Here is a 20,735-nt window from a genome sequence, read left to right as displayed (position 1 = left end):
CACGGCTAGGTGCAACAAGGACGCAGGAACGGTGACGATGGCTTGGTGTGGGCGCGTGTCTGGCAGCTGCCGCTTACAGGTGGTGTGCTTGCTTGGGAACCAACCTCTACGGACCGTTCCCACGGAAGGCCTGTCCCCCACTATGCGGCCCCGTACCCGTCCCCTCACCCCGTCCACATGGGGGCCCTTGCCTATATAAGTCGAAGCCTCGCCCGATCACGGTTACAATCACGCTCTGTTCGTGTTCACTCGAAGGTCGAGCTGGAGACCAACGTGTTATCCAGATAAACACGCACGTTTTCTTCCGCCAACAGCAGTGACTCGTAATCGTAGCGACGATTAGAGTTCGGCGAACCGGTGTGATAGCACGAGAAGGTTGCGTTCGCGATAAGCCAATATAGTTATCAAGTGAAGTTTTGATTGTGCTGCAAGAAAAAAAAGGATTAATCATGCAGATGCACGAGCAGATCATCATAGCCGACGGGCAGGAGCAGCCAATCTCCAGGACATACCAGTACCGAAAGGTAGGTGTCATCTTGACATTTCAATCAAACAATCACTCTAATCGTCACGTGAACTTCGAGTTAACTTGCAACTTTGTTATTTTCTTCAACATTAAATTCGAATTGGTTTTTATTTTCCCTCAGATAAAATAATATTTTCAAAAAGTTTCTCTCTTCGTCGTCGAGTGCAATATCGATCTATAGCAATTCGTTCGTTTCGATTCGCAGGTGATGAAGCCGATGCTGGAACGCAAACGTCGAGCGCGTATCAATCGCTGCTTGGACGAGTTAAAGGATCTGATGGTGACCGCGTTGGCCGGCGACGGTGAGAACGTGGCGAAATTAGAGAAGGCGGATATTCTGGAGTTGACGGTCCGTCATCTGCACAAGCTCCAGCGTCAACAACGTCTCTCGGCGAATCCGGTGATCGACGCTGACCGCTTCCGTGCCGGCTACACGCACTGTGCGAACGAAGTCAGTCGCTGCTTAGCCGCTACTCCTGGCGTTGACGTTGCCCTTGGCACTAAGCTGATGACACATCTCGGACACAAGCTCAACTCCATGGACAAGACCAGCCCGTTGACCATCCACGTGACTGCACCACAGTCCTCTCCATCGCCCACCAGTGAGCTTAGCGCCGACGAGTATCCGATGCCACTGACGCCCGCGTCCAGCCAGCCATCCCCGGTGCGAACTGACATCGACACTGTTCCCCAGAGCCATCAGGGTCTTCTACAGGTGGCCAAGCCGAACGAACCCATCTGGCGGCCCTGGTAAACTTCTTCTCTGCCTTGACACGGCAAATTCGCCAAAGTTTCTGAGTAAACTGGCGAAAAAAAGATCTCGAATCCGAAGGATTCACAAACTATCGACGCCGGTGTTGCAATTTCTCTGTGATCTGAATGGAACGGACATCGCGAGGAGTCTACAAGAGCGAAGAGTCTACCCCACAAAGATCGCCTAGATTTAAGGGGAGTTTCACTTGCTCAAAGGCAGTCGGACCGAAGCGGAAGTATCAAGGCGAATGTTATGTCTCCCACAACGTTCTGCCATCAGCAACCTCGATAACGTTCCGCAAGAGTCGGACAACACTGGGATCTCGATACGTAGTTTTATTCGCGGCCGCGCGCGGCTGAAGCTTTAATTTACTCGACAGTTAGATGTTTTCTATTGTTTATTTCATACTTTTATCGAGGATGTTTTTTTCTTTTTATTTTCTCACCGTAATGTTATTATGTAAGTCTCACTACCGGTCAAGAGCATCAGATGTGGGACAAGAATGATGAATAATTTTACAAGGCGGCGATTACGGTGATTCCGCAAAGCGTGCGTCCATTTCGTATCTTTCATGGCGCAAATGTATGTATAAAAATGACCGAGCGGAAGATCTTGTGATAGAGAAACGTGTACCTGTGATATTTACTGTAGTAGGCGTAGAGATGATAGATTTTTAATAAACATGTTTCGTATCAGCAATTGTATTCAAGTGATTTTGTGTAACCCACCCGATAGTATACATATGTATAGATTAAGATAAATCTTAGGATCTTTAAATTTTTGAAGATAATAATACAGAATATATATCGTCTATTCTTCTTTTACGAATGGCGTATCAATTTTCTATTAATATACGCAACATAAAACGAAATTATATTGTCAATTTAAATTAAAATTTACTACACATTACGAAAAAATGTATGAAATACATTACTTTACTTGCTAAATTCGAGAGTCATAAAGTTTCAAGATATCACACATATTTTGTATTTAGAGAGACATTTTTACGATCGATTTAATCGGCTAAGTAAATCTTTAGGCAAAACGTAAAAAAGATGATATGTTATACTCAAGAAAACTCAATTTATATATAAGTATTTTGGAGAATTAAATTAAAAATTAAGATTAAACAAATACTCGATTTAAATATGGGTATTTCAAAGAAAATTAAATGACAAGTTAGATTACTCAAATAAGATACTCAAATGTTAAGAATGCACTTACTCAAATACAGCTTTCGGGAATCCCTGCAGCTCATTCCTTCCCTGCCAACAGCTTCTACCTGAGAACACGTGCCAAAAATATTAGTCAACGTTATAGAAGACATAGTTTGAGAATTGTAGAGTGTACAGCGGTTTTTCCCTAATTTACGTAATTTCGTGCAAATATTTACGCGCCGTACAAGTCTCGTATTATTTAATCCTTTGCCACTCAGGCATAATGCGATCAAGCACAATTTCTTGGTGAAAAAGTATTATCTTCTACATATTTTTTAATTTTTTAGTGAATTATGATCGAAACGAAAATATACCAGATGCGAAGATGCGACATCGCGTATACGCTTCACTTTCTCGATATCGTTTGGATTTATAATGTATTTAATTGATTCTATTGACCTCACTTTAGCCACGTGGCAATACTACGATATAAATAGTTTTTCGGTGCAAAAGAGTTAATCGGATCGAATGTAATCTATTGTTTCGCGACACGCTCTACTAAACTACGTTTCGCGACTTTTAAATTTAAATCGGCCTTCGAAATTTATATGCAAAAACAAGTTTATCATAAAATGTTAAATCTGACTACAGACAGAAAATAATCGCGCGACATGTTGCATAATTAATTCGTAGATGATCTTTTCAAATATATAAATAACTTAACCAGTATTAAAAATAATCATATTGAAAGTGGTGTCAAATATAAATTTACGTTAAATTATCTTCATGTAAAATCAGCCAAGTAACAAAATATATGATTGTGTTCATATAAAATAGTCAAGTACCTAATAACATATAATATTTAATGATTATAGGAAGATAACTAAGACAAATTTTAGAACATTACTATAAAACAACTCACGCAAAAATATTTCTATTTACTTCAAGTTACTCATACTGAAAAAAAAATGTTATACCAACGCCGGGTTTGAATTAAAAATAATTGTATGTAATTTAATTTAACGCTATTAATGAAACGAATACAATTTTATCAAAATGAGAGCATGACGTATTTTTTTCATTAATAGTGTTATATTAAGTTAACAAAATTGTTCAATTAAAACAAAGCTGCCGATATAACATTTTTTTTTCACACAACAAACTTTAGTTTAAACGAACTTTTCTCTCATATATGAAACGTAAACTATCTTTTTAAATCGGACCGCAATCGCGAGTCTGAAATTCGATCATGGCATTCAAAACTTCCGTGCGATACGGCGATCAATCCCACTCGTATCAACGGAAGTCTCGAACTTGCGTGATTCGACCTGATAACGGAACATGCAATTGCACTCTTTCTCGACCGACTCGAGCTTTCAATACGTGTCTGCGAGCTAATGGAGGCATACACTTGCGAAGGCGCCATGGTTTTGAGCACTTTATCGATTGCCATTGGCGTAATTCGAGTGCAATCTGACGTTGATATTTTATCGATTTCGCTCCGTCACCTCGGGCGCAACGACCTCCGAATGTCCACACGCCATTGCGCGCGCGCGCCAAAATTCGCGCGCGTACTCCGGGAGCGGGCCGCGGGAAACAAAACAAACCGACCGAGCGCGAAGCGGGAATCGCCACGGCGATTCCGAACGGTACACGAAGCGGTCGCGTGAAAATCCGTCGCGCTAATCCCGCTCGGAATTCACGAGAAAACGGGATCACCGATCGTTCTGCGTCAACGATAGCCATGTCGTCGCGTCGCTGTCACTACCTACGCGAACACGACCGATGTTCCCGTCGTTTCGAGACGATTTATCGCCATATGCGATTTAGGTTAGCGTCGCCGAGAACGAATGCATGCTGACGATGTCGGACCGACACTCGATCGCCGCCATTAATTCGCGAATTCGCGCGCGCTGGAACTCGTGTCGCAACGTCTCGCACGGAACGCGTCCCAATGCTGCTTAACGTCCGTTATCACAAGGATACGCAGCCAAGGTCACGCACTGATCCTGAGGAATTTTATATTACGGCCGGAACATCGGCTCCGATTCACGTGTCGGCGTCACGTAAACAGCTTCGCATCGCGATGCAAACTCGCCGGTATGCACACGTCCAAACGTACTCCAGACGTCCCTCGGGACGCTGTCGGCGTCGATGATACCGCAGGCGCACGAGGAAAAGCGGAAAAAACACTCGACCACTACGATATTATACTCACTTTCTCGATAACCGAACCGCCACTCAGCTGTAGCACGTGCTGTCACCACAGGTGCACGATCACGCTTCGCCGTCATCTTGCGGCAAGTTCAAGAATCGCTACGCGACGCGATGTTGGTAATGTCGGTATCGTAACGAACGACGATGGGAAAAAGGAAAAAGGTTTCGCTCGGATGATAAATGACCGCAGTTCGCGTGAGACGACTTACACGCTCTCGTTTCCACTAGTGTAGTTTAATTTTAATCTCAGTTAATCTAAATCATCTTCTTCTAGCTCTAAGAATTAAAAAGAAAGGTAAAGAATAAATTATTAGTTTAAAAAAATTAAAGTTAATCTACACTGGTGGAAATAGAGCCCCAGATCTACTAATGTAAGATGTATTAACTTTATTCTCGGTTCAGTAATTCAATTTACTCTTTATTTTCTCCTTATTTTCTTAGAATTATAGAAATCTTAGAATTAGAAAAAGATAAAGAAATAAATTGAATCAAGATTAATAAGTTAATCTTACATTGGTGGAAAATCTTAGAAAAATCTGAGAGTATTTGATATAATCACAATTTTGAAAAATTAGTAAGATAAATAATAATATACTTTACGCGCGCATTATCATGACAACGTTATCTACATCGTTATCAATAATAAATACGTATGTAATATTTTTGATATATGTATAAAGATAAACAGAAAAATAATAATGGATATATATAAATACATAGAGAAAACATAAGTTGCTTATTTCCATTTTCACACAAGTGATATTGATCGATCTGAAATTAAATATTTTATTGTAATTATTTTATATATATATAAATAAATTTAAGCACAATTTAAGTAAAGCATAATATCTCGAGCTTATAGATAAAAACTTATCATTTCAATCTCACTTGTCAGAATATAAAGTAAAATGTACATTCAATATAATTATGACGTCACAAATGAGAATTAAGTATCTAAATCTTGATATAAATGAAAAGCAACTACAGATTATAAAATATCTAAAGTAATATTATATTCTATAGACATAAATGTATAAGAGCGGTCAAGTCAAAATATATGAATAAATAAATAAGTATTGTCATTAAAGAAATTAGATTACTTACAATTAGATTTATAAATTACTGTATATATAATTAGTTCGAATCTTTTCACGAATAATAAAATATAAGTGTTAATAAAGAATATTAAATATTGATATAAAAAAATATTTTTCATGCACACACTAGAAGTATATATTGATTTTAGGTAAGATTTTATTTGGTTCTCTTTTATTAAGCCGCATCGATTGCTTTTATTTGGTTTCTATGTCAACCATTCGTGTTGTGAAGATAGTCTGCATTCATTGCACCTTTTCGACAGAAATTTAAGCTACTCATATTGAACAACTTTGCTTTGTACCAACTAATTATAATTTTTCCTCTCTAAAATGGTGCTGAAAAAAATACATCAACCAGAAATGCGCACGACGTATCTTTTAAAATCCGGCCAGACGCTCGAGAATACCAAAGTGAGTGTTTTTATTTATTCTCACTCTCAAACACGTTTAGCTCATAAAGACTGAATTTCTTCAGTGTCTAATATTACTGAAAATTTAACCGCGCTTTTGCAGGTGTCTGAAAGAACTCGAGCGTTAGTAGTGACAAAGGATACCTTTCAGCGTTTCGTGGATTATACTACGGAAGACGATAGAATAGCGGCACAACAAGAAAAGGAAGCTGCAAAAATTGCAATATTAAAAAAAGCAACTTATGAAAAAAGTAAAGCATGGGACAGCACAATAGAAGTATGTTTTATCTATATAATCTCGATTCAATATTATTGCGATTACACATGAAACAATACTTCCTAAATTTTGAAATATATATTACTTCTTTAAAGCACAGAGATATATAAAAGTATACCTATTTTAAATCTTTGCTATTAACATTTATTACAAGATTTTGGAAAAAGTAAAAGTACATTTGTAGACAGGCATTTGCAAAATTTAAAAAAAATTTATTCATAATTTTATTTTGTATAGCAACGATTGATAGTATCGTTAAAACAAAATTGGTTTGATGATAGAATATTAAGGCGAGACAGAGAGAAGAGTTATTGTCAAAGAAGCAAAAAACTGAGGAAGAGAGGAAAGCGTTCGTGAAGGAAATGGCAGAGAAAAAGGTGGTGGAGCGTGCAGAAGTGGTGCAGCAAGCAAGGAGATTGCTTCAGCAAAAGAGACCTTTGTGCCGACAGATTAATCGTGCTCTTCTCGTCTCTGAGGTACTTTCTCGCGAAAGGAGTGTTCGTGTAATTTCTAAGCCAGACTCACCGTTAATTAAACTCAAAATAGTCTACCATGATTTATATTAGTGTCTTAGGGAGCTGGATGCCCAAGTAGCGTTGCAAAAGACTATTAGAGTAATGGACGAAGAACAAGATGAAAAATATGCTAATTCCATTAAAACAGACGTTGCAAAATACGAGGAGCAGAAAAAACAAGAGGTAGAAAAACGGACGAAAAAAAAGAAAGATTACAGGACTGCTTTGAAAAAACAGTAAATACTAATTTTAATAAAAATTTAATTTTTTAAGACGTAGTAAAAGAATAATTCTAAATCTTTGTAGGAATATTAATACTTTTTAATATAAATTCATAGAATTAATATTTTATACAAATTGAACAAATGTATTATCAGATTAATTATGAATCAGGATCGAAGAAAACGAAAGGGACAATAAGCTAAAAGTAACGGAAGAATTAGAAGCTGAAAAACAGGATCAAGCAAACATGACCCAAGATATGCAACTCATGAAAGAGAAAGAGATGCAAGATGTAAGCATCTGATAATTGCCAAACGATATTTTTTATTCCAAAAGATTTTAACGCATATTCTACATTTATATACATAGATATTGAATAAAAAGAAGAGACTACAGCAATTTTTCAAGAAAGCGATAGAGGAAAAAAAACAAGTCGAACTAGAATTACAGCACAATGAAGAATTAGAGGATCGAGCGCTAGAAGTCTGTCGGGAAGCTAAAGATCGAATACAGAAAATTCAAAAATCATTAGCGTTGAAGAAGAAGGAAGAAAAAGCACGTCAGATGCAGATTATAGGTTCGATTGCTTTCCGAAACATAAATTGTATATTCAGAATTCAAGCGACTAAATTGGATCCACCTATTAACGAATCTTATTTTAGCGGAGCAATACGTTTCAACTGAGGAAATTCGCGATGTTAAAGAGCGAGAAATCTTGAAAAAAGCTGTTGAAGAAAAAGAAGCAACCGAGGCGGAAAAACGAAAAGCACAAAAAGAACGAGAAGAGAAGATGCGCGCTCTCATGGAAGAATACAGGCTTCATGACGCGGCGATAAAGACCAAGCAAAGACAGGAGGAGAAGGACCTGAGAGCTTGGGAGATGATGCAGAGATTTAAGAGAGATGAGTATGACAAACAGACCGATTTGGAAGAACGTAAACGACAATGGCAACAAAAATTGAAATATGGCAACGAATTACGGAAGGATATTGTAAGAGTATGTTTTATTAACGTAAATTTTTTAATAATCAGGTGCAAACATTTTTCGAGAATAATAATTTTTTTATTAATTATTTCTTTTTGTATGGATTCCATTTATAAAGATAAGAGCACTATTGCGTGTAAATGCATGTTACGTTTAAAATTGTTAAAAATTTGATATTAATCATTAGGAGGAGAAACAATTGGACAAAGAACGCGAAAAGGAAGTTCTTGAAGTTGAAGCGACAAAAGCCGCAATCGAGAAAACTAATCAAAGGATTTTGCTTTATGGCGACGAAGTTTTAGAAGAATCGAAGGGCGTGAGACCGCTTTATCCGATCGTCAAAGCCATAGGAGTACATTTAAACACTTGTAGTAGGAAGTTTTAAGATTAATAAAATCGCAAACAATTTTAAACACTCGTCTCTCTGTTTATAGGAGATTAAAAAAGAGATGGGATTAGCGCCAAAGAAAAAACTCGAAGAGTCAACCGTCAAAGAGAAGCGGCCGAAGAGAAAATACAGAGCTCAACGCCGATGCAGTTGCCCGAAACCTGTTGCGGCAGATCAAATATATTATTTACAGTGACTGTCATTGCAATAAACAGTGTTAATTTGTAAATCGTCCGACCGCAATTACTACACATTTGTCCAATCATTCAAGATGTCACCCGAGTCATTTTTGCATCATACTGTCAAGTCTCACATGTTTCGACTCACGCAAAAATCGGAATCGGTAGAAACAAAATAAGTTGTCCACGTCAAGACGACATTTACCAGCAATTTGTGAACAAAGAATTCACTAACTTGTGAAAGTTGGAGCATTCCCACGGCTTACTGTAGTAACTCGTTATACATCAAAACATATTATACTACTTTCATGCAGTCCTTTCTCGCAGCAATTAAATAAGTTGTCTAAAGCAGGTTTCACAGAAACACGTTTCGTATCATGTATGCATTCAATTAACAGAATATATAAATTAATATAAACCTATATCACCATATGACATTATTTCAATAAATATTATAACATACATTTAATACAAACTAATTTATTATACAAATAATTATAAAATATGATTTTTTTCATAAGTAACACACAATGTATCAAATCCTTGTACCAAATATCTATCTTAAAATGACAATTTATTATATCTTTTTTTTTACCTAAATTCTTTGTTTACCTATATAAAGTAATAAATGCAAATAATAACAAGCAGCAAAGGAAAGTTGGCACTTTATTCGCCAGTAATTTTTATAAATCATTTTAAAAAATCGATATTTTACCGCCGTGCTGTCAAGCGTTGTCAGTCGCGTTTTATTTTAATGTGCAATAGGTTAATATTGGTTTATACCATAGACAATGACATTTGACAATGACATGGCACATATGTTTCGACTTGAAAGGCTTCAAATATACTTTATATCATTGTGAGAAATAGAAGCTATTCATTCATTAATTTATTTGTAAAAATTTATTTCGTCAACTTAAGCTGTTAAAAATGTCGAAAAAAGAAGAAGAACCGAAGGAAAAGAAGAAACAACCTATACCACCAATAATCAATTTTTTGCTGGGTGGTCTTTCCGGGTAATATTTTACAAAGCGTTGAATTAAAATAGTGTTTCAAATATTCGTTTGTATCTCAGAATGGCAGGCACTTGCGTGGTTCACCCGATGGACGTGATCAAAAATAGGATGCAAATGCACAAAGGGAAAGCATCGATTTTAAATGTAATTAGCACCATATACAGCAAAGAGGGTATTACTACATTTTACAGCGGTTTAACAGCCGGTCTTGTCAGACAAGCGACTTACACGACTGTCCGACTCGGGATTTATAATCAAATGCAAGATTTTTGGAGGTAATCTGATAGCAGGAACTACAATAAAGTTTAAAAAATTTCAAAAGAAGGATCAAGAATGTTTCTAGGCAATATAAAAATATTAGAAGAAAGTCTGAATAAAATTGGAATGAAATCAATGACTCAGTTACATCCATTAAATAATTAAATAAAGTAATTAAATTATAATTAAGTCATCATATGGATGCAAAAAAATTTTAAAAAACTGATTGTATTTTAGACAAAGATACATCAGTCGCCCCAGTTTCGCGGTTCTGGCATTTATGGCTGGGACTGCTGGTGCCGTGGGAGCTTTCGTTGGAACACCAGCCGACGTAGCTCTTGTGAGAATGACAACAGATGGCAGATTACCAGTGGGTAATGATAAATTTTTGTACAAGCTAATTAGTGATGATTTTCATCAGTGTCAAAAGAAACATTTGTTGGGATAAATGTAGCTAATTTAGCTAATGTTTTCTCTGCTTAGAGCAACGAAGAAATTACAAAAACGTGCTCGATGCTTTTGTCAGAATTGCCAGAGAAGAAGGAATATTCACTCTCTGGAGAGGAAGTGTAGCCACGATAGGAAGAGCTGTTGTCGTTAACGTATCACAATTGGCTACTTACAGCCAAGTGAAACATTTAATTTCATCACGATGTATGGTTAAACAACAGTTTCTTTATATCACTTTTTAAAAATTTATTTCGATAATTCAATTTCTTAAATATAAATCAAATACATTCCAAAAATTAAGTTAATCTCCAAAAATATAAAAATATAATTTTAAAATCAACAATACTTTATTTATCAAATAATAATATTTTTGTATCTAAATCTCTTAAATCTTTTTATTTTTTAAAAAGTTGTTCCTCTTACAGTGAATGTTAAAGAAGGCATAGGTTTGCACTTTGGTGCGTCAATGGTATCGGGATTTGTCACTGCTTTTAACTCCATGCCTTTTGATATTACAAAAACAAGGTTTTATCAACGATTTTAATACTTAAAACTCCTTGAAAAATTTAGTCCTTAAAGAAATTAATAAAATTTTTACTGTTCTATAGAATACAAAATATGAAAAGCACTGAGAAACCTCCAGGTATGATCTCAGTTATGATGTCGATAGCGAAAAATGAGGGAATGGGGGCTCTTTGGAAAGGTTTTTGGCCAACTTACTGCAGAATCGGTCCACACACGGTACTGACTCTCGTTATCAACGAACAACTGATGCGTTTATATAGAACATATGTCAATAAATAATTTAAAAAATGATCCAAATAAAAAATTGCGTTCTTTAATATCATAAAATTCCAGATAAACTTCTATACTTTTTAGATAACATTCTTACTGGTTTAAAATTATCATTATAATATTTCAATCTTAAATTTTATTCCAATTATAAGTCGTAAAGTACAATTAAAGAAAAATCAATTAACACCGACATAGGTAAATTTTATTACGACATTGGGCAAAAGTTCGAGTACATTTGATGAAGTTGATCAACGCATACCATAGTAATTACTGTATTGGGTGCTGCTCTAGAATAATACGGAAGAAAACCACGCCATAACAACATCATGCCTTCCTTTTTAGCAATATTAACGATCATAGCTAGAACACCAGGTGGTTTCGTAGGTTGCCTCCAGTTTTGAATCCTACAAGGGTGTGTATCTTAAGATCTCAATTTTATCTTTGATTCTTGCTGCTTTACCTAGTTTTAGCTACGTCGATCGGAATCGAAGCAAAACACGTAATGACACTAGACATCATGGCAGCGGTAATTTGAAGTGGTATATCATTTTGAATATATCCTGTCATATTTTAAATAATCATTTAAAATGGATTGCTGGTTACAGTTTTTCTATTATACTCTTATTAATTAGAATTTTCTCTTATATTTATTATACTTTTTTTTACGTAAAGTAATCCCCTTATAAAACATGTTGCAAATTTAAATAACCTGTGTCTTGCAGCAACTTCTTCGCTCTTGTATATGTACCTAATTGTGCTCCATTTACAATCGCTGCCCTACCCATCGTGGGTATCGCTCCTCTCCATAATCCAAAAAATCCTTCGGTTTTCCATATGTTAAAGATACCACTAACGGCATTTCTATATTTTCTTCGTTTTTCTGATATAAATATATTAATTCTCGTGTACGCAACACATTTATAAAGAATAACTTCCTTTACAAATCAATCTGAGAAATAAATTTAGGTTGAAAAAAAATAGAAATACCTGGTGGCAAATTCACGTCTGCCACCATACGAATTAATACCAGATCCGTGGGAGTGCCGATGAAAGAACCCATCACACCAGCTATCATCCCGAGACTTATCATCGTAACATAATTTAAATAACCGAAATGTTGTCTGAAGACAAAGAATTTAGAATAAGATATTTTTATAACTCATCTGTCTAATTTGATACTGAACGCCAAATATGCGTGATATTTAAGACTTAACTCTACAGATTATAATTAATTTATTAACTATTATTTTTATAATTAATCTTTGCAATGATTGAACGAAATAACTGATATTACTCCCCGATATCTAGCAACGTGGTATAGATTCCAAGCCGGCTGGTGGTATAGGTCAATTGACGAAGAAGAGCCGCGCTCAGTCCCGCGTAAAAACCGCAAACTCCGTTCGTGCAAAGCGTACGGAGTGCTGCGACACGTAAAGAATCCTGCGACACTTGCATGCGTATTTTAATAACATCCATAGGATGCGTCACGATCTGAGCTATTACTCTGTCGAACGGAATAAAATTATCATGATTTTCAAGCGAAAATAGTTTTTCATATTTGCCTCTCGCGAGTAAAAAAGTAACGGTTTTATTATGAAGGACAATTATAATATGAATCTTTTTACCCCGACATGCCACCTATCACAAAGTTGATGAATTTCGGCACCTTGGCGTCTTGAGTTGGCGCCGACATTGATGTATTCTCTTTTTTTCATGCTCTCTAATCTCAATATCTCTCAACTTGTTACTTTTAACAATTTTTTTGTTAATTTCGATAAAAACGGCAGTCTTTAACCTACTTTATTTCATTTTTATATCTCTCCTGAATGTAGTCTAGCATTATATCGTTCTTAAGGCTGTAGCACAGATTTTTAACTAATTTGTCTAACTGACTTGTCATTGCGATAAAATATTTAGCTTTAATAAATATTCTTAGATTTTTATAGTTATTCTTATAGTTCAATATTTTTATATTTTAGTGTGTACATAAAATATTTATTAAGTATTTAAAATAAATAATTTTAAATGTGTGTGTGCTATTGTATACAATCTTTCTTATAGATAATTCAAGAAGAAATAAATTTTTTTTTATCTTACTCACCAGTACAATATTTTACTAACTATATTGTATTTCTTCCTTTACCCGAGAAATGTTCTGCACCAGTTTCATTGAGAAAATAATGAATATCTGAAAAAAGCATATACGATTACACACTATTGTATATTTTGTACTATCGCACATACTATAATTGTATAAAATTTATAATTGATTCATGCATAAAATAAGGAAAAAAAGAAAAGAATTAGCTGTGATCGTCACAGGAGAAAGTAATTATGACTATTATACTACAAATTATTAGATATCAATTCAATTAATTTGTGCACATTATTTTGTAAATTTCTTGATCACTCGTCTTTTTTGCTTTTATGCACGTAATTTTCTTGTAGATAAAAAATATAAAAAATTGTAATAATAGGTCTGTTTTCTGTAGCTGAACTAGTGTACATTTTTAGAACTTAAAGTGAGATAGGTATATGTGGGTATATGTTTGATATTTATAGAAAGCGAGAAAGAAAGTTCTAGTTCAGTCTAGTGCAGGAACAGGAAACAGACCAAATTTATACATTTATAAAATAATATACACGAATCTCTGAGACGTCTTCTGGGAAAAGTCCGTAGGACGTAGACGTCTCTCAGAGAAGTGAGTTGTTTTCGCACGCAATTTATATGTTCCGATTTTTCGCCATAGGGATGCATGCGATATGCGATACATATAATCATGATTTTTCGATATGCTACTGAAGACGCACTAATAAAAAAGTGCGTTAATCGCGATTTCTTCAAGATAACTTAACAATTATTTTCGCATACCTTCATCGTCGGAATTTATACTCACCGAGATTGTACCGTTTGAAAGATAAACTTCGTTCGGAACGGGAATGATTACGACCGGTGAAATATTAATCTAATGCAATCTACCGTGATAATCGATGTATTCTGGCGATTGAGCATCACTCTGGTCGACATTCCCGATAAAAATTTGTGATTATCGCACACTTTTAACAGGTGATATCTGCGATCGATCGTGGAGCAAACGCACTTGCTACATTTCCGAAACGCTGGCAAAACTGTCATGGCGGCCGAATGGCCGCTCTACGCATTGCATGTTTGGCGAATATTCTCGTCAGAGATGTATCTAAAGCCGTGGTCTTTCAAAGGTCTCTCCAAAATTGGAGCGGTTGAAAGCTTCAAAATGCCACATATTTGTCACCAAGAACAAGTAGTCCTTCGCGACTTTTGCAAGTCGAAAATAGTTGCGAATTTGAAATTGACCAATTAGTCGAACGAGACGTTCGCGCGTTTTTACCAGTCGGTACGGCAGATTCAACGCGACGCAACAACCGACTGTATCGACGGTTGATGCATAATTCGTCTGTTAACTGATGTTGCTATAGCAATGTCTTTTTTTCACACATGTGCGTTGGAGTCACATAAGTAACGTATAAAATTACTATAAAAGGGGTACTTTAAGCACCAACTTTACTGTTAAAATATATTTGCGTTGTTTGAAATCCAAACAATTTTGATCTTAAAACAAGATAAATTATATTCGGGCGTTAAGAAAAAAAGAAAAGTTTCTTAAAATTGTTTTAAATTAATAAAAAATGTTTTAGATATATATCTATACATTAGATGTGTATACTTAAACATTTTTTTTATTATTCCAGCACATTTTTGAGCTTTATTTACACACACATTTTTTTTTTAATTAATTCCTATCTTTTAATCTAGAAGTCAATTCTATATCTAATCTAGAAACAAGATGAAAATTACAATAGTGAGCAAATTTACTGGATATATTGACCAATGAAAAAGTATAAATATTTTGGTATAAATTTGCTTACATTTATATAATTTTCATTTATAATTTTCGTTTCAAGATACAGAATCGATCACCTAATCTCTAATTTAGCGTCCTTCAAAACTTCATGTATCCATCACTGGATTCGCAACTTGAATAGCGAAATATCGCATGCGCTAGAAAAAGCGACACCGCTAGCAGCACTCTGCCAGTGTGGATGTGGAACTCTTTTCTACTCATGCATTATGTACGAGTCAACTGACCAGTAATTTTGTAAGTGCATTTGTGCATTTTGTCTTAACGCGTAGGACGTATCGTCTACTGTGACAAGAGACTGTAATTACGAAACTCTGTCGAAGGAACGAATTGACCGATCCGTTCTCGATGCATTGAACGACTCTGAGAGGTTATTAGTTTGCCTGCTTCATCGTGGTAATCGTGGCATTCACGCGTTTACGCGAGATAACGATTCGTCGTAACAGAAGCTATAATATCGAAGCATGATTGTGCATACGTCAACGAATAATAAAAAACATTCATAATTGACGTGTTAATTCGTTTGTACTGAATCGTCGTCGAACTGAACTGTCAATGTACTTTCGATTCTGTCATTCTCACAAAGAAAACAATTTTCGTATTTACATCGCCGCCAATGGTGTAAAGAATATTTTTAGTTTTTATATCGGCAGAAAGTCAACCGATCGACGTTAGTTAATATAGTGTCGTCAGTTTTGTTATATATGAGCATAAATAAAAAATTAAATATATATATATATATATATAACATAAGTAATAGTAGATCTGTTTTTAGCTAAATTTCTTATACACTTTTCTCTTTTTCTTTTTATATTGGAGAACAAAAAAGAAGAGATAAACTATGCCAAATTTCAGCTAAAAAAAACATACCTAGATTCTCTTACTGGATACTGAAAGCTATTGTCATTTTTAAAAGATTTTATTTTTTCATTTTTAGAAGATTAGGGGCAATGGGTGCAACATCGAGTCGCTATGACGATCTTTCCAAGAATGTGCAACTGGCAAGATTCTGCGGAAGACAAAGCATACCCACAAATGATCCATTTTGGAATACGTTTCTATCTTATAGTATACGACTACCTATTACAAGGAATGATCAGATAGAATTGGATTCTCGGTTGGATTCATCATGTCAACAATTGCTTGTTAATAATTTGATTACTGGCAATTTTGGTACTTTGATACAAATAGCTCTGATACGCATCAATGAATTACTAGCTCCTATACAAAATCAAAAGTAAGTCAGCATTGCTTTATTGATACATCATAATGAATATATTCATACATTGTAATGTTAAATGAATTTAAACCATTTTTGTTTTATGTTTAAAATTGTGCATGTTATTTACTTACAGTATAATATCGGCGTGGCAAACATACAATGCATTGTTTGCTGTGAGGTGTATTTTGAAGTATCTCATTGAGATCGTTGGTGAAGAACAGATGCTAAATCATATTGAAGCACCACAAACAGCAAGTGATGCACTTCCTTCTTACAGATTGGCGTATTTTATTGAAGCACTGATTGAACTTATTACAGATGTACCTTTGTGGTAAGTGAAGACAATATACTACAATATAAGATCACGAGTACAAATGAAGTAAATTTTCTGCTTTCTGGCAACTAGCTCTGTTCGTTCTGACCAGTAGACACGTATTAAACCAGAAAACTTGACCAGAGCCAATCAGTTTTGGTTGTCAGAAAATAAAAAATCTATTTTGTACACGTAACTTAAACAGCGTTTTTTTTTTTTTTAAATACTTATGCGTTATAAATGTATCTATATTTTTTATAGTGAATTTACATATGTTGTTCACTTGGAGGCGATTAATTGTTTACTTGTGTTGCTCTCGGTGCAATTATTTTCTCAAACTGCGGCCGAATACAGTACAGTATATAGGATAGCGATGCACGCGCATCTGAACCAACATGCACCTGCTATGGTGTGTACACTGTTGCACAATTTTATCCAGCAGGAACACGCTCCTCCGGGATTACTAACACAACAGTCGGGGGGTAGTATTGTATTCAGTATTGCTGGTAAATATGACGATATCATAAAACGTGATCGGTCCATTTTACAAAATATTAATGTAAAGCATCGTTTCAGCTGGGTTGTGGAATGTAATAAGAATGGGCATAGGTAGTAGTTCGAAAAATATACAGGTTGCACATAATGGCACTGCTGAAGACGAAGAGAAAAAACGCGATACGGAAACTCCGCTCGCTAGTCAATCCCTATTACTTTTATTGGTTCTAACGAATCATTGTACTGCTACACAAAATCCATATAGGAACGCACTTTTCTCTTTTATAGATATGCAAGGTGAACTGATCTAATTGAATTACAAATATTCTGATATAGAATGTTAATATTGCATATCACTAATAAAAAAATATATTTTTTATTGCAGAAGATCATACAATATTAGAAGGGAAAGCAGCTGATACGTTTAAATTTAATTTAGATAAATTATATAATACCATTTGTAAGATACCAAATACAGACGAAGTCACGCTTCTTCTCTACATGTTGTTACATAGAAACTCGAGTGTGAAACAGGACATAATGAGAAGAACTGACATAAAACTACTGGCAAGTGTTGTCAGAGCTCATATTTTTCTTGAATTACGTGTTTATATAAGTACATCTTATATTTAATAATTTTACATTAAAACATTTACAGGTAACTCCAATATTACAAATATTATATCATGCGCCAAATAATACATCCCATCATATTTATATGTCTCTTATCATCTTGCTGATTTTAAGTGAAGATGAAACGTTTAATAAACGAATACATGAAATTGTAAGTTTTATAATTTATATATTTATGTATTGATTAAAATAATGATTATATTTTCTTTTTCAAAAAGTAATTATTGTTTCTTTTTCAAGATGCTTAAAGGTGTAACATGGTACACTGAGAGATCCATTAGCGAAATATCATTAGGTGGTCTTTTAATTCTTGTAGTGATTCGTACGATACAATATAATATGTTTAAAATGAGAGTAAGTGTAAAATTTTTGTATACATTGATATAGCTCTGCATATTTACACAAATTATAATATTTTTTTTATCATTATTAGGACAAATATCTTCACACAAACTGTCTAGCAGCCTTAGCAAACATGTCTGCCCAATTTACATCTTTACACCCTTATGTTAGTCAGAGGTTATTAAGTTTATTTGAAACTCTTGCAAAAAAGCATTCGCGGTTAGAAGCAAGAATTCTAGAGTTGACACAATCGACAAATCTTCCTTCCAATAATAGTGTTGTTCTTGATACAAGTATTGATATGGCTATTGATATAAATGATCATACTAAATCTGAAAAAGCCAATGCTTCCACTGTTTCTACTATTACAAACGAAGATTTGGTAAGATATATGTATAAGATTGCATCAACGTTATTTTAACTTTTATAAGCGAGATTTAAAATTCTCCTTTTCTTTCTTAGAAAAAGAAAGTGTTTTAAGCCTGGTTGGTGCAATCGAGTCTAAAATATATAAATAAATCATTCTTGATGTAATATTTATTGAATAAAATATATTCTCTTTTCAGATTCAAGACTTGACTATACTTGAAGAAGTCTTACGGATGGTGCTAGAAATTATAAATAGTTGTTTAACCCATAGGTTAGCTCACAATCCGAATTTAATTTACACTCTATTATATAAAAAAGACATCTTTCAACCATTTAGAACACATTCTGCTTTCCAAGATATTGTACAAAATATTGATTCTGTAAGTTAACGTTTTTAAATTATGCATTAATAATACATTTTCATATTTCATATATTATATCCTAAATCAATGTACATATATGTCGTAATCGAAATTTTTAATCTAATTTTTAGGTAATTAATTTTTTCTCTTATAAATTGGAACAAAAAGATCAGTCACAATTAGGTGTTAATCAAGTATTAGCTACCATACTGCAAGGAACTTTAGAATGGCCAAGAGATCGTTTAAGAGTACGTAGGAGTTCTAAATCATTACGATCTATTTATATTTGTGAGAACTTTAATTATGTATGTATTATTGTTTATAGAAATTCCCAGAATTAAAGTTCAAATATGTAGAAGAAGAACAGCCAGAGGAATTTTTTATTCCTTACGTGTGGAGTGTCGTTTGTCAAGGAGCTTTGTTACACTGGAATGCGGAAAATATAAAATTATTTTCTCCTAATAATGGCGAAGCAACCATCATTGTTTGCTGATACTGAGATGAGGGGTGTATTCTGCTATAAATATTCAAAGCGATGGCACAGATTGATATGCAAAACTCATTAAATTTATAATAGAAATTGTCAAAACCAAAAGCATAAATCTTTTAACTGAATAAAATTGGAAATTTTAAGTACTATAGAAGAAAAATGAAAATATATACAGCAAAGAGAATTCAAATATAACTTACACGACGAGAAATATACCTATAGTATAGTATATTTCTCAAAATTCAATTTGATATTCAGTTTGGCATCATCTGAAACAGAATATTTTTTTGTTATGTCATTTTCTTGTATAATCATTTCAATATTTATTATAAAATCGTGAACAAATAAATTTAAATTAAATATTACTTTTTCATTTTTATATTATATGTCATGAAGTAAGATGTAAGAGACTTACAGGTATTTTATATCTTTGAAAATCAGATTTTATAACTTTTCTGCATTTTATTATGATTATATGTAAATGATGTAATAATATATATTAAGACAAAATGATAGATGCAATTATTGTATCTCGATAGGACTGGTTAAAGTTATTGTAATATTTTGCATTATGATATAAAAGAGATAATTTTATGTTATTAAAGATTATTAACATATGCATGAGAAGTTATAATCTTCACATAATTTACAAATGCCTGTATAATTTACAAAACTAAATTTTCTCGTAATCTTATGATTAAAAATATATATACTAAACAGCATGATTTAATGCAAAAATGTAAAATTATTGAAATTTTAGTGAATTATATCTGGTAGCCTAATTAAAGTATAGCATGCAATTTGATTTCAATAATATAACTGCAATATATTTGTAAGATAATTATCGAGGAAATTCAGTTTCTATTTGTTTAATTTAAAACATGGCAATATAACATTTGTATAGTTCTGTTATTCACGCTGTATATGTGCAAATAATTTTTATTTAATATACATATACATCAATAAAAACTTTGATATTTATAAATACCTCGTTTCTCTCTCACTTTTTCAAACACTCATTTAGCATAAAATTCACGGAAATAGGACATAAATTTTCTAGGACAAACGTGAATGGGCGATATAGGAGAAAATTAAAATAATCCAATATCCATTTTTAACCGGCAGGCCATTTAAAAATCGCATATCGCGTACGTGGTAATTTATACTCGAAAGCTATAATTCATTTTTCTATCGAGTCTTTATCAAATCGGTTAATTTGTCAATTATTTGGACCTGCCGGCTACGCAATGGTCAATTCGCACATGTCGAATGTACATCTTTATTAAACAAATACAGTTGACGTCTTAATGTTATTTATAATGTCGTTATAGATAGTATTTCATTTTTCCTAGCCTGTGCAGCGT

At 34.0% G+C, this 20,735-nt stretch overlaps 5 protein-coding genes across 6 annotated transcripts; 4 read left to right on the top strand and 1 right to left on the bottom strand.

Moving 5' to 3' along the window:
- Positions 1-312: 312 nt before the first annotated feature.
- On the top strand, positions 313-1,973 carry LOC108772888 (enhancer of split mgamma protein). The gene is made up of 2 exons (XM_018538534.1): positions 313-524; positions 732-1,973. Exons 1-2 carry the CDS (start codon positions 450-452, stop codon positions 1,278-1,280), a joined length of 624 nt encoding a protein of 207 aa, XP_018394036.1. The 5' UTR covers positions 313-449; the 3' UTR covers positions 1,281-1,973.
- A 4,070-nt stretch (positions 1,974-6,043) lies between these two features.
- LOC108772886 (trichohyalin) lies at positions 6,044-9,076 on the top strand. The gene is made up of 9 exons (XM_018538532.1): positions 6,044-6,162; positions 6,265-6,438; positions 6,720-6,914; positions 7,005-7,189; positions 7,347-7,467; positions 7,545-7,752; positions 7,838-8,172; positions 8,348-8,512; positions 8,595-9,076. The coding sequence occupies exons 1-9, from the start codon at positions 6,082-6,084 to the stop codon at positions 8,742-8,744; spliced, it is 1,614 nt and encodes a 537-aa protein (XP_018394034.1). The 5' UTR covers positions 6,044-6,081; the 3' UTR covers positions 8,745-9,076.
- A 581-nt stretch (positions 9,077-9,657) lies between these two features.
- LOC108772817 (mitochondrial 2-oxoglutarate/malate carrier protein) lies at positions 9,658-11,255 on the top strand. The gene is made up of 6 exons (XM_018538448.1): positions 9,658-9,743; positions 9,803-10,018; positions 10,239-10,375; positions 10,485-10,655; positions 10,877-10,976; positions 11,060-11,255. Exons 1-6 carry the CDS (start codon positions 9,658-9,660, stop codon positions 11,253-11,255), a joined length of 906 nt encoding a protein of 301 aa, XP_018393950.1.
- Positions 11,256-11,451: 196 nt separating this feature from the next.
- LOC108772649 (mitochondrial 2-oxoglutarate/malate carrier protein) lies at positions 11,452-12,963 on the bottom strand. Its single transcript, XM_018538220.1, has 6 exons — positions 12,872-12,963; positions 12,541-12,750; positions 12,234-12,367; positions 11,956-12,126; positions 11,707-11,806; positions 11,452-11,650 (listed from the first exon to the last, which is right to left on the bottom strand). The coding sequence occupies exons 1-6, from the start codon at positions 12,937-12,939 to the stop codon at positions 11,452-11,454; spliced, it is 882 nt and encodes a 293-aa protein (XP_018393722.1). The 5' UTR covers positions 12,940-12,963.
- A 2,344-nt stretch (positions 12,964-15,307) lies between these two features.
- On the top strand, positions 15,308-19,573 carry LOC108772780 (dymeclin). Of its 2 annotated transcripts, none has more exons than XM_018538393.1 (12): positions 15,308-15,382; positions 16,083-16,382; positions 16,501-16,698; positions 16,942-17,186; positions 17,257-17,472; positions 17,561-17,742; positions 17,834-17,959; positions 18,049-18,162; positions 18,242-18,532; positions 18,717-18,899; positions 19,013-19,129; positions 19,207-19,573. In XM_018538393.1, exons 2-12 carry the CDS (start codon positions 16,096-16,098, stop codon positions 19,372-19,374), a joined length of 2,127 nt encoding a protein of 708 aa, XP_018393895.1. In that variant the 5' UTR covers positions 15,308-15,382; positions 16,083-16,095; the 3' UTR covers positions 19,375-19,573. The 2 variants fall into 2 exon arrangements, with proteins under 2 accessions (XP_018393895.1, XP_018393896.1); XM_018538394.1 differs by lacking the exon at positions 15,308-15,382 and adding an exon at positions 15,445-15,515.
- The last annotated feature ends 1,162 nt before the right edge of the window (positions 19,574-20,735 follow it).

This window comes from Cyphomyrmex costatus, unplaced genomic scaffold, assembly GCF_001594065.2.
Source record: "Cyphomyrmex costatus isolate MS0001 unplaced genomic scaffold, Ccosl1.0 scaffold193, whole genome shotgun sequence".
Classification (NCBI taxonomy): domain Eukaryota; kingdom Metazoa; phylum Arthropoda; class Insecta; order Hymenoptera; family Formicidae; genus Cyphomyrmex; species Cyphomyrmex costatus.
The sequence above is the reverse complement of the archived record's forward strand: the minus strand, read 5'-3'. Positions and strand labels throughout refer to the sequence as shown.